The sequence below is a fragment of the Panthera leo genome, chromosome A2 (assembly GCF_018350215.1).
Source record: "Panthera leo isolate Ple1 chromosome A2, P.leo_Ple1_pat1.1, whole genome shotgun sequence".
Classification (NCBI taxonomy): Eukaryota; Metazoa; Chordata; class Mammalia; order Carnivora; family Felidae; genus Panthera; species Panthera leo.
Window position 1 is genome coordinate 17,904,321 of NC_056680.1, and position 27,413 is coordinate 17,931,733.

Genomic DNA, 27,413 nt, shown 5'->3' on the forward strand with positions numbered 1-27,413 from the left:
TTGTTTATTTATTTATTTATTTTTAACATTTATTTATTTTTGAGACAGAGAGACACAGAGCATGAGCAGGGGAGGGTCAGAGAGAGAGGGAGACACAGAATCCGAAACAGGCTCCAGGCTCTGAGCTGTCAGCCCAGAGCCCGATGCGGGGCTCGAACTCACGGACCGCAAGATCATGACCTGAGCCGAAGTCAGATGCCCAACCGACTGAGCCACCCAGGCGCCCTGATGTTTATTTATTTTTGAGACAATGTGAGAGACAGAGTGCGAGCAAGGGAGGGGCAGAGAGAGAGGGAGATACAGAATCTGAAGCAGGCTCCAGGCTCTGAGCTGTCAGCCCAGAGCCTGACGTGGGGCTCAAACTCACAAACTGTGAGATGGTGACCTGAGCCGAAGTTGGATGCTTAACCCACTGAGCCACTCAGGCACCCCTATCTGCCAAAGATTTTAAAGCAGCCATGGGGAAAAAAAAATCCTTCAGTAAGTAATTATAAATATGCTTGAAAGAGATGAAAATATAGAAAGCCACAGCACAGAAATAGAAGATATAAAGAAGAACTAAATGGAAACTGTATAATTGAAAAATGGAGGGGTACCTGGGTGGCTCAGTTGGTTAGGAGTCCAACTCTTTTTGTTTTTTTTTAAGTTTATTTATTTTGAGACAGACAGAGACAGCACGAGTGGTGGAGGGGCAGAGGGAGAGGGAGAATCCTGAGCAGGCTCTGCATAGTCAGTGCAGAGCCTGATGCGAGGCTCAAACCCACAAAACCATGAGATCATGACCCGAGCCAAAATCAAGAGTCACACACTCAACCAACTGAGCCACCCAAGCACCCCAGGAATCCAACTGTTGATCTCAGCTCAGGTCTTGATCTCAGGGTTGTGAGTTCAGGCCCCCCATTAGGCTCCAAGCTGGGCATGGTGCCTCCTTAAAAATAAGAAGAAAATAAATAAATAAATAAATAAATAAATAAATAAATAAATAAATAAAACAACTGAAAAAGAAAAGAAAAACACAACTGAAATAAAAAGTTCAATGGATGGCTCGCTCCAGAGCAGAACAGAAGAGAGAAAAAAATCAGTGAACTGGAAGATAAAACAATGGCAAACCCAATCTGAACAACAGAAATAAAACAGACTGAAACAGACTGAACGGAACTCAAGGATCTGTGTGACTATAATAAAACAATCTAATATTTGTGGCCTCAGGGTCCCAGAAGGAGAGGAGAAAATAGGATGGGACTGAAAATGTACTCGAAGAAATAACTACTAAGAAGTTCCCAAAATGTTCCCAATGTGGCAAAACATAAACATATAGATTCAACAAGCTAAGCAAATACTAAACAGAATAAACCCAAATAAATCCATGCAATGACACATCACAAATTAACTTCTGAAATCTAATGACAGAGAAAAAAAAATCTTAAGAGCAGCCAGAGGAAAATGACACTTTAGCTAAACAATTTGAATGACAGCAGAAACCAGGATGATAGAAACAAATGGCACAGTATCTTTCAGGTACTGAAAGAAAAGAATTGTCAACCCAGAATCCAATGTCTAGCAAAAATATCCTTCAGGAATAAAGGGGAAATCAGGCATTCTTAGATGAAGGAAAACTGAGAGAATGTCAACAAAAGATGACCTACCCCAAAAGAATAGCTGCCCCCAAAAGAATGGGAAGTTCTCTACACAGAAAAGAAACAATGAAAGAAGGAACTCTGAAACATCAGGGAAGGAAGGAAGAACACAGTAAGCAAAATTATGGGATAGAGATAAAAAGGCCAATCTACCAAGAAGACACAGCAATTCAAAATGTGTATGTACCAAACAAACAAACAAAAAAAAAAACTACGAACTATGTATAGCAAAACTGATAGAATTGAAAGGAGAAACAAACAAACCCACAATTACAGTTGGAGATTTCAACTCCCTCTATCGACAAATTGGTAGAACAAAAAGACTGAAAATCACCAAGGATAAAGAAGAACTCAATACTATCAACCAAGAGGATCTAATTGACATTTATAGAACACTCCACCAAATGACAACAGATTACACATTCTTTCAAGTGCCCATGGACATAAGCCAAGACAGACCATGGGCATAAAACACACCTCAAGAAATTTAAAAGATTTAAAATTTTTGTTTGCGTTTATTTACTCATTTATTTTGAGAGAGAAAGAGAGGCAAAGAGAGAGAAAATCCCAAGCAGGCTCCATGCTGTCAGTGCAAAGCCCAGCATGGGGCGCAAATTCACGAACTGTGAGATTATGACCTGAGCCAAAATCAAGAGTCAGATGCTTAACCGACTGAGCCACACAGGTACCCCTAAAGGTTTTATATAATACAGAATACGTTCTCTGATCACAATGGACTAAAAACTAGAAATCAATAATCTCCAACACTGTAAACCAAACAACACTCTTCTAAACAATTCAAAAAGGGGGCGCCTGGGTGGCTCCGTGGGTTAAGCGTCTGACTTGAGCTCAGGTCATGATCTCGAAGTTTGTGGGTTTGAGCCCTGTGTCGGGCTCTGTGCTGACAGCTTGGAGCCTGGAGCCTGCTTCAGATTCTGTGTCTCCCTCTCTCTCTGCCCCTCCCCAGCTCACACTCTGTCTCTGTCTCTCTCAAAAATAAATAACCATTAGGAAATAATAATAATTCAAAAAGGAAGTCTCAAAGGAAATTAGAAAACACACTGAACTGACTGGCAATTAAAATATATCTAACTTTGGGGCGCCTGGGTGGCGCAGTCGGTTAAGCGTCCGACTTCAGCCAGGTCACGATCTCGCGGTCCGTGAGTTCGAGCCCCGCGTCAGGCTCTGGGCTGATGGCTCGGAGCCTGGAGCCTGTTTCCGATTCTGTGTCTCCCTCTCTCTCTGCCCCTCCCCCGTTCATGCTCTGTCTCTCTCTGTCCCAAAAATAAATAAAAAACGTTGAAAAAAAAATTTTTTTTAAATATATCTAACTTTGGGATGCCTGGCTGTCTCAGCCAGAAAAGCACGTGAGTGCTGATCTCAGTCAGGGTTGTGGGTTTGAGTCCCATGTTGGATATAGAGATTACTTAAATAAATAAACTTATATATATAAATAAGTTTGTAAGACATAGCTAAAGTGCTGCTGAAATGAAAGCCTATAGCACTGACTGCATACATTAGAAAGAAGGAAAAGGCTCAAATCAACAATCTAATAAGCTCTCACCTCAAAAACCTCCCTAAGGGGCACCTGGATGGCTCAGTCAGCTAAGTGTTCCAACTGTGGCTCAGGTCATGATCTCACAGTTTGTGAGTTCAAGCCCCGCATTGGGCTCTCCACTGTCAGCACAGAGCCTGCTTCACATCCTCGGTCCCCCTGTTCCTTCTCTGCCCCTCCCCTGCTCATGCTCTCTCTTTCAAAAATAAACATTTGTAAAACAAAAACAAAAACAAAGAAAAGCAAATTAAACCTACAACAAGCAAAAGGAAGTAAATAATAAAGATACAAGCAGAAACCAATGAAATTGAAAACAGAAAAATAGAGGAAATCAGTACAACAAAAAACTATTTTCTTGAAAGGATCAAAAAAATTAACAAACCTCTAGTGAGGCTGACAAAAAGGAGAGAGAAGTCACAAATTACTAATATCAGGAATAAAACAGAAGATACCACCACAGACCCTGTAGACATCAAAAGGATAATAAGGGAATACTACAAACAACTCTACACACAATTTAACAACATAGATGAGAAAACAAAAACATAAACTACCACAATTTGCCCAACATGAAATAATTAATTTGAATAGCCTTGTAACTATTAAGAAAATTGAATTCATAATTTTAAAACTCTTCTCTCCCAAATCCATAATTCATTATAAAATCCTAACAAAGGTTTAAAGAATTAACACCAATTCTACAATCTCTCTTAGAAAACAGAAAAGGGAGCACTTCCCAATTCATTTCATGAAATTAGTATTATCCTAATATCAAAACCGGATAAAACAATACAGGAAAAAAAAATATGACAGACCTATATCTTTCATGATTGTACATGCAAAAATCTTTAACAAAACATAAGCAAATAGAATTCAGCAACATATAAAAAGAATTATACACCATGTCAACTTGGTGGGTCTATTCTAGCAATGCAAAGTTGGTTCAATATTTGAAAATTAATTGATGTAATCTACCATATTAACAAGCTAAAGAAAACTCACATGATCACATCAATACATGCAGAAATAAAAAAAGTATTTGACAAAAGTCAATATCCATTCATGATAAAATTCTCAGAAAAAAGGGTAAAAGAAGGTAACTTCCTTAACTTCATAAAGAACATCTACAAAAAAAAGTATATCTAACATATTTAACAATGAAATAGTGAATACTTCCCTGTAAGATTGGGAAGAAGGCAAAAATGTCCATTCTCGTCATTCTTATTCAACATAGTACTGGAAGTTCTAGCCAGTGAAATAAGGAAATAAAAGTTAAACATATCAGAAATGAAGAAATAAAACTGTCTCTATTTGCAAATGGCATGACTTTCTACATAGAAAATCTCACAGATTGTATAAAAAAAACAATCCTAGAACTAATAAGGGATTCAGGAAGGTCACAGGACATAAGATTAACATATAAAAATCAATTGTGTTTCTATGAGCTAGCTAAGAACATGTAGATAACAAAATTAAACTTACAGTACCATTCCCAATGCCATTTTTAAAAAGATTTTATTTTTAATCTCTGTACCTAACACTTGGGCTTGAACTCACAACCCTGACATCAAGAGTCACATGCTCTACCAACTGAGCCAGCCAGGCACCCCTACAATGCCATTTTTGAAAGTCAAAAAAAGAGAGAAGACTTAAATATAAATTTAAAGAAACATGTACAGGATTTAGATGCTTAAAAGTACACAGTACTGATGAAAGAAATTAAAGTTCTAAATAAATGGAGAGACATACCATGTCCATGGATTGGAAGACTCAAAACAGTATCAATTTCATCCAAATTGACCTATAGATTTAACATATATCTCAGCAAAATTTTTCTCAATTTTCTATATTACCCTAAAGTTTATATGGAAATACAAAGCAATTAGAATAACTAGAATAAGTTTTTTTTTTTTTTTTTTTAAGAATAAAGTGGGAGGGATCAGTCTACTCAATTTCAAGACTTAGTACATGCCTATATTAATCAAGACTGTGTAGTATTAGTAAGAGGATAGACATATAGATCAATGGAAGGAACTACAGAACAAAGCAGTAGATCCACACAAATATGCCCAGTTGATTCTTTTTTAAGTTTATTATTTATTTGAGAGAGAGAGGGAGAGCATGAGCAGGGGAAGGGCAGAGAGAGAGAAAACAAAGGGTTCCAAGAAGGCTCCACACTGTCAGCGCAGAGCCTGATGTAGGGCTCAAACTCGTGAACCGTGAGATCATGACCTGAACCAAAACCAAGAGTCAGACGCTTAACTGCATGAGCCCACCCAGGTGCTGCTATGCTGAGTTGATTTTTAACATAATGTAAACAATTCAGTGAAGTAAGATAAGTCTTTTCAACAAGTGGCACTGATGCAATTGGACAGCCATAGGCAAATTTTTGTACATTATATACAAATTCATTCAAAATGGGGTCACATACTTAAATGTAAAATGTTAAACTATAAATAGAATTCTTAGGGACACCTGGGTAGCTCAGGCAGTTAAGCGTCTGACTTCGGCTCAGGTCATGATCTCAGTTCATGAGTTCGAGCCTCGCATCAGGCTCTGTGCTTATAGCTCAGATCCTGGAGCTTTGGATTCTGTGTCACCTTCCCTCTCTGACCCTGCCCTTCTCCTGCTTTGTCTCTCTCTTTTGTTTCTAAAAAAAAAAAAAAAAAAAAAAAAAAAAATAGAATACTTAGAAAAAAGCACAGAAGAAAATCTGGGATCTCAGGCTAGGTAAAGAGACCCAATGCCTCAAATACCTAAAGTCCAATCCATAAAAGAAAAATTAACAAACCCAACTTTATTAAAATTAAAAATGTTTGCTCAAGGGGTTCCTGGATGGCTCAGTCAGTTGAGCATCTGACTCTTGGTTTTGACTCAGGTCATGATCTTATGGTTCATGAGTTCGAGCCTTGCATCAGGCTCTGAGCCTGCTTGGGATTCTCTCTCTCTCCCTCTCTCTGCCCCTTCCCCACACAGAGAGGGAGCACAAAATAAACATTAAAAAGAAAATGTTTGCTCAAGATACTCTGTTAAGAGGATGAAAAGCCAAACTATAAACTGAGAGAAAATATTTGCAAACCATGTATCTGTCAAACCACTAGTATCTATCTATCACTTCTCGGCATTTTGGCTAAGATCAAGCATAGTATTTGTTCTTATTAGTTTAAACCACTAGTATCTAGAATAAAGGACTCTAAAAACTCAACGGTAAAGGGGCACCTGGGTGGCTCAGACGGTTCAGTGGTTGAGCTTCCGACTCTTAATTTTGGCTCAGGTCATGATCCCAGGATTGCGTGATCGAGCCCCACATTGGGCTCTGTGCTGAGCGAGAAGCCTGCTTAAGATTCTCTCTCTCTCTCTCTCTCTCTCTCTCTCTCTCTCTCTCTCTGTCTCACTCTCTCTCTCTCTTCCTTTGCCCCTCTCCCATGTTTGTTCTCTCTCTTTAAAAAAAAAACAAAAAAAAAAACCCTAAACATGCAACTACCATATGACTCAACAATTGTACTCCTGGGCATTTATCCCAGAGAAATGAAAACTTATTTTCTCAGCAAAGCCTCTGAATACAAATGTTTATACCATCTTTATTCATAATAGCCCCAAACTGGAAACAACCCAGATGTCCTCCAATGGATGAAAAGTTAAACACACCATGGACTATTAAAGAGAAATGAATAATTCATACATGCAACAATCTGGTGAATCTCCAGAAAATTATGTTGAGTTAAAAATGCCAATCCAGGGGCGCCTGGGTGGCTCAGTCAATTAAGCATCTGACTTTGGCCCAGGTCATCATTTCAGTTTGTGAGTTCAGGTCCCACGTTGGACTTGCTGTCAGTCAGTGCAGAGCCTGCTTCAGATCCTGTCTGTGCCCCACCCCACCCCACCGCCGGTGTGTCCCTCCCCCTCCCCCAAAAAAGAATTCATAATTACAAAAAAAAATTTTTTAAAGCCAATCCAAAAAGTTTACTTGGGAACTTTACTATAGTATGATTCCATTTATATAACATTCTTGAAATTATAAAATTATAGAAATGGAGTATAGACTCATGGTTGCTGGGCCAGTTAAGAACTAGAGTGGGAGAAGGAAAATGGATGTGGCCATGGCAATGATGGAAATATCCTGTATCTTTACCATATCAATATCAATATTCTGGATGTAATATTGTTCTAGGGTTTTACAAGATGTTACCTTTATGGGAAAACTGGATAAAGGGTACATGTGATCTCTCTGTATTATTATTTTTCCCTTTACATTATTTTTTACAAGTGCACATACATCTATAATTATCTCAAAATAAAAAGCTTAATTAAAAAATACACAAAATTGGAATAAAGCTTGCACTGTTAAAAGCTCAAAAAAATACACAAAATTAAATGACAAATGCAAACCATGGAAAAGACTTGCCACATACGGTAAGTAATTAACAACCTTAACACGTCCAAAGCTTTTATAAGCCAAAAAAACAAACAAATGAGCAAAGAAAAATAGGTACTTCATAAAGAAACAATACAAACAAGAAAAATTGGGGTTCCGGGTGGCTCAGTTGGTTGAGTGACCGACTTCAGCTCAGGTCATGATCTTGTGGTTCGTGAGTCCGAGCCCCACATCAGGCTGCCTGTCAATGCAGAGCCCGCCTCAGATCCTCTGTCCCTCTCTCTCTGCCCCTTCCCACTTGTGCTCTCTCAAAAACAACCATTTAAAAAAATAAAAACATGAAAAAATTAAAACAATGCAAATTTTTCACCCATGAGACTGGCAGAGATTGTAAATTAGATGCTGCAGAGTTTCCTGGTCAGTGGGTGCTCCTGTATTATTGACTGAGAATAGAAAGGGATAGGACTTTATAGGAGGGCCATTTGGTAATATGTTTTAAAAACTTTTTAAAGTATACACCTTTAGGGGGTGCCTGGGTGGCTGAGTTGGTTAAGCGTCCGACTCTTGATCTTGGCTCAGGTCATGATTTCATGGTTCATGGGATCAAGCCCCGTATTGAGCTCTGTGCTGACAGTATGGAGACTGCTTGGGATTCTCTTTGTCTCTCTAGCTCTCTCCCTGTCCCTCCACCTCAAAATAAACAAAGTTTAAATAAATAAATAGATAAATAAATAAATGTACACACCTTTAAACATACTAATTTCATGTCTGGACATTTATTCTAAGAAAATAATCAGGTATACATGGGGTGCCTGGGTGGCTCAGTCAGTTGAGCTTCCTACTTTGGCTCAGGTCAAGATCCCACAGTTAGTGGGTTGGAGCCCCACATTGGGCTCTGCGCTGACAGCAGGGGCCTGCTTCAGATCCTCTGTCTCCCTCTCACTCTGCCCCTCCCTGGCTCTCTCTCTCAAAAATAAATAAACATTAAAAAAAAGAAAAGAAAAGAAAAGAATCAGATATACACACAAAAACTTATTTATAAAGATCTTCGCTATCGTATATAATTTGTCATGCCCCAGATAAGGAATTATTGGGTAAATGACAGCCATGTAATGAAATAAGATACAGAACATGATGCTTGAGAAAAACAACCACAGAAAATTAGGATACATCAAGTGAAAAAAGCTGGTTATAAAACTAATGCATTATGTGACCTCAATTTTATTTCAAAAGTTAACATTTCCTAACATACATGTTTACCAAAAAGGCTAGAAGAATTCACATAAAAACATACCAGTGGTTACCTCAGTGGGGTGGTATCATGGGTGATAAATACATTTTTTTCTTTGTGCTTCTCTGCATTATCAAAATTTTCTAGCAAGAATTATGTGTTAAATTACTTCAGCTATTAGAAGAAAACAGCAGTAACTTTGTTGTTTTAAAAGGAGCCTGTGTGGTAAGGCAGGAGACCAATTCACACCCTTGGCTGTCAATGAGCCAGGTACTCAAAGGGCACTGAGTCTTTGGGCAACTGGTAGAGACATAAGATACACAGGCAGAAGTAGCCTCCCTTCCACCTCTGAAGAAACACGGTTCACCTTTCAGAGTTCCTGAAGTACTGTTAATAAGAGTGGATAAGTCTAGAATGACACATCACAGGTGTGACATTTTGGTTGGTTTGTTACACTGTCCTGGTTCTCGATTCTACTACGATTGCTTCCATGCTCTTGAAAACCTTGAAACTGTTTTGCACACCTGACCTGAAGCCTTTATAAAGGGTGAAAGGACATAAACATCCACACAAAATTGCATACTGAATGGAAAAAGCTAGCTGCCTCCCCCCAGATCACATTCCCCCACACCAGCTCATACCCTTACCTGTAGCAAGCACTTGATCCGTTCTCCAGGGGTCATAATTCCCGTGGTGAATACACCAGATAACATCCCAGCTGCAAATATTTGGGGGTAGCTGTATTGAAAACAAAAACCAGAGGCAACCCCTGTGACTAACCACCCAGGACAGCAGCAATCCCAGCACGAAGGATGACTTTGTAAGAAAAAATAAGCACTTGGACTAGGCAGAAGCCCGGCAGAAATAAATCATATTTTGCACAAAAGCAAAGTTCTAGGTGTATTCTGAGGTCAAATTTTCCAGGGCAGAGGTCTCAGTACCAAGAGTAATATGAGCTTGGTCAAGAAGGCCACCTGCACACTCAGTTGGCCTCACCCACAGAAGCTTTATAGTGAGACATAGTTCCCTGCCTGGGCCTGTCATGCACAATGACTACAGATTAGTTTTTAGGCTTCACTGAGCCTTGACTCCCCATTTGTAAAACTCAGGGTTGTTGTGGAAAAAAGCCTCCAACTCAAGATTTAGGTCTCAGTCAACCCCAGTTTCCCTCCAATCTCACTTCCTCTGGATCAGCAAGGGCCTGAGAACATTTTAAGCTAAGACTCAAGCGAGACAGCATCAAGGCTAGGGGGACAGTTGTGGCCATTTCCACAGGATGAGGGGCACCCAGGCCAATTGCAAAGAGTGTGCTGTTAAGATGCTGAAAAAGGCCCAGACAGGGATGGTACCCAGAGAGGCATGATGAGTTCTGTAGCCCTCTGGGCAGGGAATGATCCCTCAGCGGCCAGAGAGATGGATCCTCACCCTGGCCCCTACAGAATAAACCACACGAAGTATTTGGAGGTGAGGCTCCAGGTATCTATAGCACACAGCTGTCTGTGCTACCTCTGGCATCTCCTTTTCTATTAGTAATACAAGGGTCACCAGGAGGCAATGGAGCACAAAGCTATAATTAACATCTCAACAGAGCCTCCACAATTTAAGAAAGGTTACTAAAAATCTTCAGTTACTTGCCAGAGCCTCAGGCCCCTCCTGACCCCAACCTCTGACAGTTGAGCCTTCAGCCAGGTCCCACTCAACAAGAGCCCAAGACCTGGAGAACAGATGTCAAACGGAGTAGAGAGACATCTACTGCAGTCCTTCCCTCTAGGTAGGGCATACGTTTCAACAGCCCTGTTTTTGTTGTTGTTGTTTTATATTCTCACTCCAGGCAGGGCCCACACATATACCTCAGGCATGCAGACCTAGCACACAGGTTGGCTGTCGAACAGTCAAGAGACTTGCTTTCATGCACGGCCTCCTTCACAGACACAGTTCACACTGCTGTCTCCAAGAGGAGCCCTCTCAGCAACTGAAGTTCTCCTCAGGAGACCAACATGCTCTGTACTTTGCAGGATGCCCATACTCCAGGCCAGGCACATCCCCATCTCTTGGGAATAAGGACTTTTCTCTGAATGGGTTCTCTGTGTGTGCCCAGAGAACTCTTTAGACACTCTATGACTGCCTGGCCCATTCTGCCACTCCCCACCCCCACCCTAGGCTGGTATCTGTGAGTCTGAACCTTCTTGGGGATCCACTCCAAGATGCTGGTAATGCTCATTTCCATACTATCCTCAAATACCACTGCAGGGAGGGGAAACATGGCAGGGCTGATGTCCAGAATTTAAAACATGGCAAGATTATACGAGTGGGGTCCTCAGTGTCTCAACCTTTGCTCAAGCAGGAAGGGTATTTCTTTGTATGCTGATGTGATTGTACAGGGAATACAACCCACAGGTCTAAGTACTAACAATGACCCCACTGGGGGTTTTAGTGCATCGCCCCAGTATAACTATGAGCTGGTACATGAGCTAGAATACCAGCTTCTCAGAGAAGACATGTGTCCCTGGGACATTTGGACTACCAACAGCCAAACACAGCTTCAAAAGGACCCCATACACATTCACATTCGTGGCCACCTGTGGCTATTTATAGAAGCTTGTCACATTCAGAGGGTCACAAGGACTCCAGAAATAGTTTCACATTATAAGCATCTCATCTACGTCCTAGACCCTTACTCAGCATGCTGTGGCCTGAAGTAGTGACAGAAAACAACCACACAGCACCCTGGGCTTCCTCCCTCAAACTCTTGGACCCAGGCCTGGCCAGCCTCTGTGGGATCTGTGCTGCCTGCAGCCCTTCCCAGGAGTTGTTGTCACCCTGCAAGTCTCAGACTGAGGACATCTTATCATCCCAGGTTTCCACTCTGAATCCCCCTGCATGCCAAGAAGCTGGTCTGATGAAAAGTACATCATAGTGAATATAGTCAATAATATTGTAATAACTTTGTATGGTGACAGATGGGAACTACACTTACCATGTGAGCATTTCATAATGTATGTAATTGTTGAATCACTACATTATATACTTGAAACTAATATTATGTGTCAACTATACTTCAATTAAAAATTTAAAAAGGTTTAATTAAAAAAAAATTGAGAGGCACCTGCGTGGCTCAATCAGTTAAGTGTCCAACTTCGGCTCAGGTCATTATCTCCTGGTTCATGAGTTCAAGCCCTGCATCGGGCTCTGTGCTAACAGCTCAGAGCCTGGAGCCTGCTTTGGATTCTGTGTCTCCCTCTCTCTCTGCCCCTCCCCTGCTCATACACACACACTCTCTCTCTCAAAACCAAATAAACACTAAAAAAAAAAAAAAAAATTGAGAAACACCTGGGTGACTGAGTTGGTTAAGGGTCCTTCCCTTTTCCCAAGCAGGGGATGGAAGACAAGGCTGCTGTTGTCATTGCTGTAGCACTGGGGACTGTTCATGGCATTTTACATACTTTTTCACATTCAGACCTCTCAATGCTATGGGGTTGATATTACTAATATCCACAGTAAGTGATACTACTTCATAGAAGAAATTATGACAACCTGGTAGGGAAGATGGGGGAGGATTCGGGGTTGTTTTCTTTTTCCCTTTGGTTCACAGGGCAAAAGAAGCTCAAGTACCTCCCTCATGTGGAGCAACCAGGAGCCAGTGTTAGGGGTCCAGAGGGACAGCCACTCCCTATCTGCCAAGATTTTTCACTTTGACCCATGTCACACCACCAGGTGGAACAGCTTCAAGTGCTCCAGACCTGTAAGTACTCACCTGAGCACATCCTCTGGGCATTTCTGTTGCAGTTTCTTCCCCAAACCAAACCCAAAGAAGCACACAGCGAACATGGGGGTAACCCCAATGATGGGGGCAGCCATGCCCCGATATAGCCCCGTGATGCCCTGCAAGGAATCACAGAAACAGAAGCTGTTTAAACGAGTACCCTTTATACTGCTGAAACAGCGACGTACTGTGTCCTCTAAACTGTGGCTTCCTTCCTTCACCTCTTCTCCGAGTGAAGAGAACTTTCAAAAGGAAGAAAAACCCCTGGGAGCCTGGGTGGCTCAGTCGGTTAAGTGTCCAATTCTTGGTTTCAGCTCAGGTCATGATGTCACAGTTCATGAGTTTGAGTCCTGCCTTGGGTTCTGTGCTGATGGTGCAGAGCCTGCTTGGCATTCTCTCTCTCTCCTCCTGCATCTCCTTCTCTCTCTCTCTCAAAATAAATAAACTTAAAAAAAAAAACAAAAGGAAGAAACCCCCAGAAATAGTTGTCCTTTTATACACTGCTGAAGAAACCAGAAACAGCTTTTATTCTGGAAAGCAATCTGGCAATATGCAGCATGCCCTTTCATCAGGAAATTCTGTGTCTAGAAGTTTATTCTAAGAAAATACTCAGAGATGTAAAAAGAGAATGACATTAGGCATTTATAAGCTCCCAAAATTTTGGAATAATCCAAAAAACTCCCAAATAGGAGATTAACGAGACAAATGATGGGAATTCCATAAATGGACTGTCACATGGCCATTAAATCACATTGTAACATGAGAAGATGCTATTAAGTCTACTTAGAGACCACTAAAAAGGCAGGCTGGAAGATAAGATGTACAATGTGATCTGACTTCCTTGGAGTGAGATGACAGGTAATTAAGAAATTTTTGTATTTTCCAAGTACTAAGACAGAGGGTTTTTATTATTAGAAACAATAGTAAGACTGCACATCAATTTTCACTCATGTAGTTTGTGATAAAATCAACTATGCCAGTAGCTAATAAACAGACAAACAGATATCCCAACCAAATGAGGTTCGTAACCAGGGAAAAAGATTTGGGACCCAGGAGACCAAGGGTTGAGCCCAAGAGAGGTAAAGGAGGCTTCTGGGATGGTGTTGGGTACTGTGGGCCTGGAAAGAAGCCAGTCCACACAAGAGTATGAGGATAGAGGACCCCAGAAGGGAAGTTTCCCAAAAAAAAACAAAAAACAAAAAAAACAAAGCAAAACAACTCACAGTGGAAGAACAGATTACAACTGTTTAGGCAGTGTGGAAAACCAAACAGAAAGGTACTCCACAGAGCTTTCTTAGGTACAAGATAACCGAGACAGCAATTCAAAGAAACACAAGCAAAAGAAACTGACACAATTATTTTACCTAACCTCAAGAAAAACAAAAAGTCACACAAGAAATAAAATGCGCATCATACTATATTACTTAAGAGGAAAAAAATATATATAAAGTTGTAATCATGAAAACAGTAAATTGGATTAAACCACAACATATGATAAAACTATACAGGCAGGGCAGAAAGAGGGCATAAAGAAATGTAAGACTAGGGGCACCTGGGTGGCTCAGTTGGTTAAGTGTGACTCTTGGTTTAGGCTCAGGTCACAATCTCACGGTTTGAGTTCAAGCCCTACATTGGGCTTTGTGCTGACAGCGCGGAGCCTGCTTGGGGTTCTCTCTCTCAGCCACTCCCCTGCGTGTGCGCATGTGTGTGCTTTTTCCTCTCTCTCAAAATAGATAAATAGGGGCACCTGGGTGGCTTAGTCTGTCAAGCATCTGACTTCAGCTCAGGTCATGATCTTGTGGTTTGCGGGTTTGGGCCCTGCATAGGGCTCTGTGCTGACAGCTCAGAGCCTGGAGCCTGCTTCAGATTCTGTGTTTCCCTCTCTTGCTGCCCCTCTTCCACTTGTGCTCTCTCTCTCTGTCTCTCTCTCTCTCAAAAATAAATAAACATTAAAAAAAAGTTTAATAAATATTTTTTAAAAAGCATTAAAAAAAGAAACGTTAAGACTTAAAATCATCTACCACAAATAGGTAGCTAACACATATAAAAAGTGTATTAAATATAGTTGTAAATGTATATTTTTTTAGGTAGAAACAGCATAAACAACTGGAAAAGCTGAAAAAAATTACCTCTGGAGAAGAGGTGGATAAATCATTTTGCTACTTTGTTACAAGCCTTTCAGTAACAAACCCAAGTGCTTGTATCACTTTAATACAAAATAAGGAATAATTTTAAAAACAAATGTTATAATTGCTCATTTTTTTTTACACTTTTTAAATTTAATTTTGTATTTTTTTAAATTTATATCCAAATTAGCATATAGCGCAACAATGATTTCAGGAGTAGACTCTTTAGTGCCCCTTACCCATTTAGCCCATCCCCCCCCCCACAACCCCTCCTGTAACCCTGTTTGTTCTCCATGAGTCTCTTGTTTTGTCCCCCTCCCTGTTTTTATATTATTTTTGTTTCCCTTCCCTTATGTTCATCTGTTTTGTCTCTTAAAGTCCTCATATGAGTGAAGTCATATGATTTTTGTCTTTCTCTGACTAACTTCACTTAGCATAATACCCTCCAGTTCCATCCATGTAGTTGCAAATGGCAAGATTTCATTCTTCTTGATCGCCGAGTAATACTCCATTGTATATATATACCACATCTTCTTTATCCATTCATCCATTGATGGACATTTGGGCTCTTTCCATACTTTGGTTATTGTTGATAGTGTTGCTATAAACATGGGGGTGCAGGTGTCCCTTCGAAACAGCACACCTATATCCCTTGGATAAATGCCCAATAGTGCAATTGCTGGGTCATAGGGTAATTCTATTTTTAGTTTTTTGAGGAACCTCCATACTATTTTCCAGAGTGGCTGCACCAGCTTGCTTTCCCACTTTTACATTTTTTTTTTTAACGCTTATTCATTTTTTTTTTTTTTAATTTTTTTTTTTTTTTCCCAACGTTTTTTATTTACTTTTGGGACAGAGAGAGACAGAGCATGAACGGGGGAGGGGCGGAGAGAGAGGGAGACACAGAATCGGAAACAGGCTCCAGGCTCCGAGCCATCAGCCCAGAGCCTGACGCGGGGCTCGAACTCACGGACCGCAAGATCGTGACCTGGCTGAAGTCGGACGCTTAACCGACTGCGCCACCCAGGCGCCCCATAACGCTTATTCATTTTTGAGAGCCAGCGAGAGACAAAGCACAAGTGGGGGAGGGGCAGAGAGAGAGGGAGACAGACAGACAGACAGAAACCGAAGCAGGCTCCAGGCTCCAAGCTGTCAGCACAAAGTCCAACGTGGGGCTCAAACTCACGAACCTCGAGATGATGACCTGAGCCGAAGTCGGACGCTCAACCAACTGTGCCACCCAGGTGCCCCTATAGTTGCTGCTTAAGATAGAACTGCAGGAGAAATAGGGTGGTGCTCCACACCTGGAGAGTCCACAGACACAGGCTGGAGAACCTGTCTCTCTGCAGATCCTGGGCACTCACAACCAATCTTCTTTCCTGAACTAAAGGGGCACAACTGTACCAGTCGGCACTCCTGGGTCCTGCAAAGGTCTAACATTGTCACACGCTGTAAGCAGACTGTCTGAGGACAAAGTGCAAAGGCAGAAAACAGTAAAGAGTGAAGGGGGAAGAGAAGGTTCTGAGGAGGATCTACAAAAGCAGCATGTGACAAAGTCCTTCCAAAGCCTACAGCTCCCTGCCGGGGCTGAAAAGCATGTCCAAGTCCTAAGGGCCTAACTAAGCCCTTGCCTCCTGGTTAGCCTTCCTTCCACTATCCTGGCCCACCCACTTGCACGCAGCACAGCCAAGACCTCTGGCAGTTTCAGAAAGCAGAGAGGTCAGTCTGGCACAGCAAAAACCAAGGATGTGCATACATATGGACGAAGGAAACCTATTCAACCCTGCAGGGAGTTGGGTTTGTATAAGCCATTCTCACCAGGCCCCCAGGACCCAGCACACTGCCAAGCCACTAAACAGATGCTCAGTGTTCCTTGACCAAGAGGCATGTAAACCCTGCCTTTCTTCCACCAGCGCAGAAGATTTGGGGCAGATCCAAAGCCTAAAGCCTCAATGGGACACCGATGAGACTCAGCTCTGGGAAGCACAGATGAAAGAAAGAATGCCTTAAAGAAAAAAAGGCAGCACCATCTTGGGCATGGATCCTGTGGGAACCATGGGAACAACTTCTCCCCCAAGGCTTAATCCATCACTTAGCAGTCTCCCTTCTTTATCTGGGTGACACCTAAGCACCCTGAATTCTGCCTTTCAAATGAGAAAACCATTTTATTAGCTTTAGTCATCCATATAAAACAGCAGCTGGAACCATCAAAGACTCCAGAGCAACAACAGGAGGGCATGGGATGGCACAGCGAGAGAGCCGCAGCTGTGGGCTAGCCCTCCAACAGAAAGACACCCTATCCCCCCAGGGAAGCAACAAACCAACTCTGTGAATGTGGTCCTCTGAGTAAGAGGAATGCCCAACACCTAGATACCATACCTCTCTAACAAGTGTCTTCCGGAAACAGTCAAAGGTCCCAGAATACATGGGTGGCTGTCCAGGCAAACTTGGGGGCTGTGTCTGCAGTCGGACCTGAAACCAGAAGTTAAAACACAATCATCTCCCAGAAACAGAACTGCTTGCCAAACTCTGAACAGAGAATAGTTGTGCCTGTGTACATGTCTTTGGCACTTGCTTAACCTGCTAGATTCAGACTTCTCTTTCCTCCAATTTATTCAAACTCTGTACTCACATGTCATTAGTAGCATGCCTTTTTTTCCCCTCATCTAGTCACTTCCACCACTTATTTCTTACCTAATGGATCCCACAATGACCCAATGGGATAGGTATTCCCAGTTTACAGATAAGAAGGCTGGGTTTACAGAGTTCAAGTGATATGCCAATAGTTATGACCAGCTTCCTATTTGTGGTGGCATGCTGGTGGTTAGGTAAGGCACTCCACAAAAGCATTCTGGAGTAAGGTGGATTTTTTAAATGTATTTAAAAATATGTAAATTTATTTTGAGAGAGAAGGAGAGTGCAAGCTGGGGAGGGGCAGAAAGAGGAGAGATAGAATCCTAAGCAGGATCTGCACTGCCAGTGTGAGCCTGACATGGGGCTCAAATCCACGAACCATGAGAGCATGACCTGAGCCAAAATCAAGAGTCATACGCTTAACCAACTGAGCCACCCAGGCACCCCTGAGTAAGGTGGATTTAATCCCACTTCTGCTGATCCTCATCCTTCTTGACCTTTTGATATATACAGTGCTTCAAAATGTCTCTTCTTGAAACCTCCCTTCTTAGAACTCCCTCCTTTGTCTCCTTTTCTACTCCAGCATTCTTCAGGCTTAGCACCCTACCCATGTGGTCCATGATCCCATTCAGAAAACTCAGATTGCAGGGCTTCAGCTGCTACTCAGTGATGACTATCACTTGGCCATCTCCAGACCTTCTCTCCCATCTTTAGGGCTATACTTCCAACTTCCAAGTAAAGATCTCCCTACTCAAATCACCTCTGGAATCTCACCTTCCTGATGAATGTTCCATTTGTGCCAGAGCAACCTAGCTACCTCAGGATTTGAAACCATAGCATCACCTCTGACTACTTCCTATTGCTCTCCCTACTCTTACTGACATGGGCACCAAGTCTATTGGGAGTGGTCCTTCAAGATGCTTCCAGAATCCTAATTTCTTCCTGTCTGAGTCCTTTCCTAGGCCAAGTCCTAACCCATTCTTACCCAGTATAGTGGTTTTCAATTATGTCCACTAATTCCTTGATGCTCCTTCCCCTTCAAATTTAAATCCTAATTCACTCCCCTTGAATGTGGGCCAGACTCAGCCAACTTACTTCTATCAAGTAGAGTATGGTGGTATTGATGCTATATGACTTCCAAGGCTAGGTGACAAAAAGGCCAGCTTCTGCCTGACTCTATATCAGGTTATCTGCTTTGGGGGAAGTCAGTCACCATGTTATAAGGACACTCAAGTAGCTTAGAGAGGCCATGTATGGAAGAAAGAAGGCCTCCTGACAAGAGCCAGCACCAACTTGCCAGCATGTGAATGAACCACGTGGAAGCCAATCCTTAAGATGAGTGTAGTCCCATACAACATCTTTTTTTTGGGGGGGGTGGGGGGGTGGGGGAGGACACTGTCTTTGGGTAATTTAAGTAATTTAAGTAATCTCTACACCCAACATGGTGTTCAAACTCAAGACCCAAAAATCAAGAGTCATATGCTCTAGCAATTGAGTCAGCCAGGCACCCTGGTTCAGTACTTTTTCTCAACAGCTTTTTAAGATATAATTTCCATACCATAAAATTCACCCTTTTAAAGTGCACAGTTCAATGGTTTTTAGTATTTTGAGTTGTGCAACCTTCATTACAATCAACTTAGAACATTTTCATCACCACAAAAAGAAACTCCACACCATTAGTAGTTACTCTCTATTTCTTGCTCCTCTAAGCCCCTTGCAATCACTTATCTACTGTCTCTATAGGCTTGTCTAGTATTTATTCAATATTAAGTCCTTTGCCCATTTTTCAGTTGGGCTATTTGTCTTTTTATTGAGTTGCAAGAGTTCTTTATTCATCCTGGATGCCAGCCAACATCTGCAACCTCACAAACAACCCTAAGTCAGACTATCCACCTAAGCTGCTCCCACAACCCTGCCTCAGAAAGACTATGAGAGTTAATGAATGTTATTGTTTCGTATCACTAAATTTTAGGGTAAGTTGTTATAATGTGATAGATAACTCATACATCCAATTACTTCTGCAGTCTACTTCCTGGCTGTTTTTCCTGCTCAGAGTCCTTCTGCTTCCAAGTCCTTCTCATGGTGCTATCATACTAAACTTTTCAAAGCACCATTTTCGCCCTGCTCTTCCTCCGTTTCTTTAGAATCTCTTATTCTTATATTTGTTAGGGCCTCACATGTCACAATAAGAAAATCACTTTCTAGGCAATGGAGAGGCCATGCAAGTCTGAAGAATTTACAGGACAGAATAGTAGAAATGTAAAACAGAACTGCTTGACATCTGAAATCCCTTTTATTGGCTTTCAGATCCTCCATAATCAGGCACAACCTCCCTAGCTCAGTAAGGAGAGAGAGATGGATCAAAACTTCTGAGTGATACCTTTCTGTGATTCTGTATAGATTTCACACCTGTTCCATCATGACATCAACCATCCAAGCCAGCAAGAACATTAAAGTACTCCATGGTTGATCTTATTTTACAGCCTGATTCCCACTGCCAAGCCAGTATCTGCCTTCACTTCTGCTCTTGCCCTGCCCAGAATGTCTGGGTTCTCCACTTCTCCAGTCAGAACTCAGCCAGCCCTTTACCACCTACCACACAGCCTTTCCAAGCTCCAACTCTGAAGTGCTGCAGTCCTTGCCTTCTTAGGCAACAGCTAGTCACCTTGGACCTCTGAAGGTGCCCCTAGGCCAGGCTTTGACTGGAACCCATGTGCCTCTCTGAGGTCAAAAGGACTGCAATCAGCAATTTGTGGTTTTAAGCTAAAAAGCGGCTTTTTGGCTGTTAAAAATGCCAGGGAACATTTTCAGTCATTTACACTTTAGTACAGAGATCACTGAGCCCTTCCTGAGAGTAACATCTGTGGGAAAGAAGGGCAAGAGGATACAGAAGTAAGAGCAACACTTGTATAAGGCAGCAAGTGAGGGTTTTGTTTTAAGAGAGGTTCCAAATGCCTCGAACTTACAAGATATCTGGCTACGTGGATCAAGTGTAGGAAGAGAGGCCAGACAATTCTCTCATACTAGTCTTAAGTCCCCTACACAGACTTCCCACCCTGTAAGACTCATGTTGGCTCCCCACAGGCCCACCCTGGACACGATCTGTCAATTTCCTCCAAATGTGTGTCCAGAAATAAGGGTAGAAAACTAGGATGAAGTTCTGAATGCTAAGTCACAGGGCATGGACTTTGGTCTCCAGGCAGGTCTTGCTGAATGTGCTGCAGGGGAAAGAATTGAAGCAAGATGTGAGGAAGACCAGTGAACAAGCCCTAATGAGTTTCCTCCTTCCCAAAGCCTCAGTTTGACCATGGCTTCCTCACCTGGGAGTTGTGAGGATCAACGCAGCCCTGGGCGAAGTCAGTCACCTGCTTTTCTTGGAAGGAGCTTATCCCTGAGGATATGATCACTTCCCACCAGAGGCCTATCAGGCTTATGTGAGGTGATAGGCTGAAGATGGCCAACCCCCTCTCTGGGACGGGAAAGTGAGAAGGAAATGATGGGGGCACTTTGGCCCCATAGGAATGTGTCAAAAGACATCTCTAGAATAATTGTACCTCTGTCTAGCTCTCTTTCTGAGGAGGGCTTTAACAGGTGACCTGTTTCAGTATATGTGCTGCCGAAGCGAGCACCACAGGTGACCTGTTTCAATCCTGCTGGTAATGTTGTAAGGTTTGCTGCAATCAGAGCTTTGGGCAGGTGCTTTTTCTTTCCTATCCCCAAAGAGGTGGCGCAATGCCGGACCGAGAACTTTAAATCAGAGCCCTTGGTGGACGGTTAGAGTCTGCTCCCTCTGCGCTGTATGACTCTTTGAGGCGCGAAGAACAGCTTCTCTGCGACCCCCAAAAAGAACGAAAGGGAGATTCCCTGGACTTCTCACGGAAGCTCCCACAGGCCCCGCTTCTGCCCCGGGCTGCGCCTCGTGGGAGACGCTGCTTTCTGCGCCTGGCCGGGGCCTCCTCCCTCCAGCCCGCGCGCGCCCCAGTCTCCTCGCACCTTGACGGTGTCCAGCGGGTGCCCCACAAACACCAGGCACATGCCGCCAAAGCCGCCGGCCAGCAGGTTCTTGAGTGGGCTGATAGGCTTCACCTCGTCTGCCATGGTCCGTCCGTCTGGCCGGCACTGTGTCAGTCTGTTCCGGGCCTGCCCTGCTCCACTGCACCAGCCGCAGCGCTGGCACCGCCGACCTTTCACCCACTTTCGCGTGGGCGGGGCAGGAGCCTAGGGCAGGAGCCTGGGGCAGCCTAAGCTGCCCAGTCCGTCTTCCGCTGGGGGGCGGCTTCCGGCCGATGTCCCGCCCCTCTGTAGGCGTGGTTTGAGGTAGCAGAGCTGGCCCTGACCCCTTCCGGGCTAGGTTGGAAGTGCAGACGGTTAGCTTTACCCGTCCCGAAAGTCTTCCCAGACTTAAATGTTTTCTCCTCTACGCGTCGCATTCCTCCACTCACTCCGCAGAAGCCGACCGCGCTCGGCTTAGTGCCAGGCGCCCTTCCACGTGCTGGAGGCGCAGCTGGTAACCCAGCACACGGATCCCTGTCTTTGTGGAGTTTATAGACCATGACGAAGATAAATAAGTGAAAGCTGCATAGTGTATCAAGTGGTGATAATTGCTATGGAGAAAAACCCGGAAAGAGGGTTAGAGAGTATGGGAGAGAGGGGGCGAGTAATATGCAATTTTAAGTAGGTACGGGAGGGTTTCACTGAGAACGTGAGGAAGTGAGTCCTGCCCAAAGACATGGGGGTGGGGAGAATGGAGGGTGAGGGACCTAACAAGCAAAGGAAAAGAAAATACAAAAGCCCTGAGATGGGCTGTGCCTGGCCTCTTTGGAGAACCACAGAGAAAGGCCTTTGTGGTTACAGCAGAGTGAGGAAGAGGAGTAGCAGATAAAGACGTGGAGATATTGGTGGCACATTCAACAGGCTTTGTGTGCCGCTCTGAGGACGTCAGCTTCTACTCTGAAGGAGATGGTAGACAGAAGCCATTCTGGGGGTGCCTAGGTGGCTCAGTCGGTTAAACGTCCTACTTGGGCTCAGGTCATGATCTCCTGGTTTGTGGGTTCGAGCCCCGTTTTGGGCTCTGTGCTGACAGCTCAGAACCTGAAGCCTACTTTGGATTCCGTGTCTCCCTCTCTGTCCCTCCCCCACTCTCACTCTGTCTCTCTCTCAAAAATAAATAAACATTAAACAATAATAATAAAGACATTCTGGGGTTTTGAGCAAGGGAGTGACATAGTCTGACAAATGACTTAACAGGATCCCTCTGACTGCTGGCTGGGAATAGACTGTAAGGAGCAAGGAGGAAGCAGGGAGGCTTGAGGAAGCTAAAGGTCATGGTCAGAGGTGCTGGTTTGGATCAGTGCACAGAAAAGGAGGTGGTGAGAAGTATTTGGATTTTGGATATATTCTGAAAGGAGACCCTAAAGGAATTGTTAATGAATAGAATATAAGGTATGTGAGAAAGGAGTTAAGAACAATGCTAACGTTTTTATATTATTGCCTCTAGGTGGGTGGTATCCAGGTATTCACTATCTTATTCTTTCATCATTTCTGTATGTTTGAAAATTTTCAAATTAAAAATTTGAACAGGAGTGCTTGTCTGGCTCAGTCAGAAGAGCATGTGACTCTTGATCCTGGTGTCATGAGTTCGAGCCTTTGTTGGGTATAGAGATTACTTAAATAAATAAAACTTAAACAAACAAACAAGCTGTGAACAATAGACATGCCCCTACTCTGTAGCAGGTACCTCACTGCCAAGCTGACCTGATGATAGTCCCCCTTTGTAGGTATTGCCAGACCACAGGGAAGCCTGGAGTGGGAAAGATGAGCCATATGTGCTGGGGGCAGAAGGATGAGTAACAGGCTCTGAGCCTGGCTGGTTCAGAAGTCCTATAGGGGAGTGGAGGGCAAGGATGCTAGGGCAAGGCCCCAAAGCCTGTCTACTCTGCACCATACTCTTTTTCTAAGAGGGGATGGGGAGCCACGAAAGAGTTTTAAGCACAGTGGTGACATGATCAGATTTGTTTTAGAAAGTCTGTTTTGGATGGACGAACTTGTGTTGAGAGAGACTGGAAGCAGGGAGACCAGACAAGAGAGAATACAGCAACCCAGGCAAAAGGGAGTGAAGGCATAAACTGAGGCAGGAGTCATAAAAGGACGGGAAAGGAGTTAGAACCCAAAAGCTAGTATTACCAGAAACCTGCAGCAACTCCGGGTTTCAGACACACTGTAATTGCGGTGCCCATGGCACATCCGTGGATACATCTGGTCAGTATTAGGTATACAGCTTGAGAACTAGGAGAAAGGCGAAGGCCAGAAACAGAAACCAGAAAGGTTTCAACATAAAGATGTATATGCAACCCCTGGAAGACTATACCATGGGGAAATGGGATGGCATATTAGGAGGAGCCCCCAAAGCAGAAGTTGTTACCATAGTTTTAGAGGAAACCCAAAAGAGAATCACGCCTCTGAGTAAAAGGGATGAAAGGATCAAATGCTGGGTCAAACTAAGGAATATTAAATGCTCCTTAGGTTTAACTATTAGTCATTGGTGACCTTTAGAAGAAGCTTGCTAGGAGTGTCGACCTGGCGGGTTGACTACTGAACAGGCAGCAAAAAGGTAGAGGCACTAAGACTCAGTTAATTACTGGTTCAAGAATTTTGGCAGGGAAGCAAAAAGAACAAAGGGTTAAAGGAAGGTTTAGATTTCAGTGTTTAAGATGGGACTGAGGCTGAGGGAAATATCAAGGAAAGAGAAAGAGGGGCACCTGGGTGGCTCAGTCGTTTAAGCATCTGATTTTGGCTCAGGTCATGATCTTGTGGGTTCGAGCCCCGCGTTGGGCTCTGTGCTGACAGCTCAGAGCCTGGATCCTGCTTCGGATTCTTGTCTCCCTCTCTTTCTGCCCCTCCCCCATTCATGCTCTGTCTCTCTTTCTCTCTCTCAAAAATGGATCATCATTAAAAAAATAATAATAAAAGAGAAAGAAAGTGCCGCTGATAAGACATGGTCCCTAAGGTGCTAGGTATGGTTATCTGGTGTGTGTGGCATCACCCAGCAAGCTTCTTCTAAATCCCTGGGATCTTCAGGGCTCCGACTCTGAATGTCTGGAATTAAGTCCTGGCATAAACATATTTAAAGCTTTTTGACTGAGTTGGAGAAGCACCCATTGTTAAGAATCTTTGAGATAGTGTTAAAAAAGAATTTTTTTTAAAAACAGGGGCACCTGGGTAGCTCTGTCGATTGAGTGTCCAACTTCAGTTCAGGTCATGGTCTTGCAGTTCGTGAGTTCAAGCCCCGCGTCGGGCTCTGTGCTAACAAACAGCTCAGAGCCTGGAACCTGCTTCAGATTCTGTATCTCTCTCTCTCCCCCTCCCCGTTCATGCTCTGCCTCTCTCTGTCTCTCAAAAATAAATAAATGTTAAAAATATTTTAAAGAATCTTCGAGATAGAAGAAAACTTAAAACTAAGCAAGGAGACAGCTTATAGGCCAATTGTAAAGTAAGGTAGCATAATGCCTGACATACAGTAGGTACCTAAAAGGATGATGTTGTTGAGTAAGTTAGAAGTGGGTTTATGTCCTCAGAGGGCTTCAGTATGGCTGAGGAGAAGACTCTCAGACATTAGAACAAGAAAGGGCTGGTAGGAGAGAGCTCGAGTGAAAAGCAGGTTGTCAGCTCCTGAGACCTGAGATTTCTTCCTGACTTTCTTCGCCAGTGAACATCATTGTCTTTGTTTCCCACAGATCGTGAGGGAATTTTAACCAGGAGAGGTTCCAAGCCACATGTTTACTGAGCCCCTCCGGTTTGCAAAACTCTGTGCTAATCACTAGATTGACCTCAGGAGTTTTACTGAGCAGAAGGTCCAAGATTCAGTGTTTAGTAATGGGGCCTTGTTTCTCTCATTTACTGTTTGTATCATTCTGGCTACAGAAGAGAAGCTAAATTAGAGTTAACCTGCACTCAGAGTAGCTTCTAGGAAAGATGGTGTTTGATATAGAACAGCCCTCCTGGTAAACCTGAGCACCTCCATGACAGACCTCAGAATGGACACTACTCAAGCCCACCAGGTCCTATTAAATCCTCAAAGAGTAACTGATAATCCACTAAACAAATCGTCTTCCTGCCTACTCATCTGGTCAGCCTTACCCACAACTAGAAAACTTACATGGAATTTAATCTGTGTCATTTTCTGGCCAAAAATCATCCTGAGCTCCTCACTGAGCCACCCAGGCACCCCATCCTCAATGCATCAGAATAAAATACAAGTAAGGGCCCCTGGGTGGCCCAGTAGGTTGAGCGTCCAACTTCGGCTCAGGTTGGGATCTCACGGTTCATGAGTTTGAGCCCTGCATTGGGCTCTGCATGGTGGTGTGAAGCCTGCTTGGGATCCCCTCTCTCTCCCTCTCTCTCTCTGCCCTCCAACCCCCCAGTTCATGCTCTCTCTCTCTCTCTCTCTCAAAACAAATAAACATGAAAAAATAAAATAGAATACAAGTAGTATTCTCTGGGCACTCAAAGCTTTTCATGATCTCATGGTAGCTTACTTCCCCAACCTTGTTTTTCTCTAGATTGTATCTTCACCTCTGAGCAAACTGAGTGTCTCCTGGTTTACCACACAAACCTGTTACTTAACTGCCTCCCACCCTCGCTCCAGGCCTTTACACACACTTTCCCCCTCAGCACATAGTGTCCTTCCCCTTCCTCCTCAATAACAAGCAGATGCAAGAGATGTATACCAAGTCGCTTCCATATGCAAGACAGTATCCAACCAGTGGTTTTTAGCCATTTTCACAGTGGAGAATCTCTGGTGCCCTCTCCCCAGAAAAATGTGCATATACATATGCACCGCCAGGTTTGCTTTCAATTTCATGAGAACTTGAAGCCATCCTTGGACCTCAGATGAGAAGCCCTTTCCTATCCTAGACTGTGGAAATCAAATATGGACTAATTTTCCTAATGTCCCTTCTTTGGTCCTTTTTTCTTTTCTTTCTTTTTTCTTGGCCTCAGATTCTAAGTCTGGGCTGAAATCTCTCCCTTCTCTCTTCTTATCACGGGCTCCAACCATACTGCCCACAGGGATCTCAAACTGAATACACTTAAAGGTAAATGGCATCGGGGCGCCTGGGTGGCTCAGTCGGCTAAGCGTCTGACTTCAGCTCAGGTCATGATCTCGCAGTCTGTGAGTTTGAGCCCCGCGTCGGGCTCTGTGCTGACAGCTCAGAGCCTGGAGCCTGTTTCAGATTCTGGGTCTCCCTCTCTCTTTGACCCTCCCCCATTCATGCTCTGTCTCTCTCTGTCTCAAAAGTAAATAAACGTTAAAAAAAATTGAAAAAAAAAAAAAAAAAGGTAAATGGCATCTAGGAAAAAAGAACCCACAAGAAATCTTGAATTTAAAGATACTTCACAGGGGCACCTGGATGGCTCAATCGGTTAAGTGTCTGACTCTTGGTTTTGGCTCAGGTCATGATCTCGTGGTTTGTGAGTTTGGGCCCAGTGTCAGGCTCTGTGCTGGTAGCGTGGAGCCTGCTTGAGATTCTCTCTCTTTCCCTCTCTCTCTGCCACTCCCCCACTCATGTTCATGCTCTCTCTCTCTTTCAAAATAAATAAATAAAACTTAAAAAAAATACTTCACAGGTGAGTTGAATTAAAGTATGGCCACTTAGTTGGATAATCAAACTGATAAATCTCTTTAAAAAGCAAGGTGGAAAAAAAGACAAACTGAAAAATAAGGGAAATCGCAGTACAGAAGACAAGTTCCAAAGTTCCCACCTCACAGAGAGCCTGGGTGGCTCAGCTGATTAAGCGTCCAACTCTTGATTTCAGCTCAGGTCATGCTGCCATGGTTTGTGGGTTCAAGCCCTACGTCAGGCTCTGTGCTGACAGCTCAGAGCCTGGATCCTGCTTTGGATTCTGTGTCTCCCTCTCTCTGCCCCTCCCTGGCTTGAGCTCTATCTCTCTTTCTCTCTCTCTCTCTCTCTCTCAAAAATAAATAAAAACATAAAAAAAAAAGAAGTTCCCACCTCTCTAACAGTAGTTACAATAGGAAAGGACTGAGTAAGGGGAGAAATATATAACCAAAGAATAAAGAAGAAAATATCTCAG

General features: G+C 43.3%; 1 protein-coding gene and 1 pseudogene across 1 annotated transcript in view; one reads left to right on the forward strand and one right to left on the reverse strand.

The window, feature by feature from the left end:
* The window catches only part of SLC25A20 (solute carrier family 25 member 20), a 29,736-nt gene extending 8,183 nt beyond the window's left edge, over positions 1–21,553 (reverse strand). Inside the window, exons 1-4 of the mRNA XM_042929273.1 lie at positions 21,315–21,553; positions 17,067–17,159; positions 12,553–12,680; positions 9,446–9,536 (exon numbers count right to left, since the gene is read on the reverse strand). Of these exons, the coding sequence (XP_042785207.1) occupies positions 9,446–9,536; positions 12,553–12,680; positions 17,067–17,159; positions 21,315–21,419 (417 nt within the window). The 5' untranslated portion in view covers positions 21,420–21,553. The remainder of the gene's footprint in view (positions 1–9,445; positions 9,537–12,552; positions 12,681–17,066; positions 17,160–21,314) is intronic.
* On the forward strand, positions 6,303–6,398 carry LOC122214718 (annotated as a pseudogene).
* Positions 21,554–27,413: the final 5,860 nt, after the last annotated feature.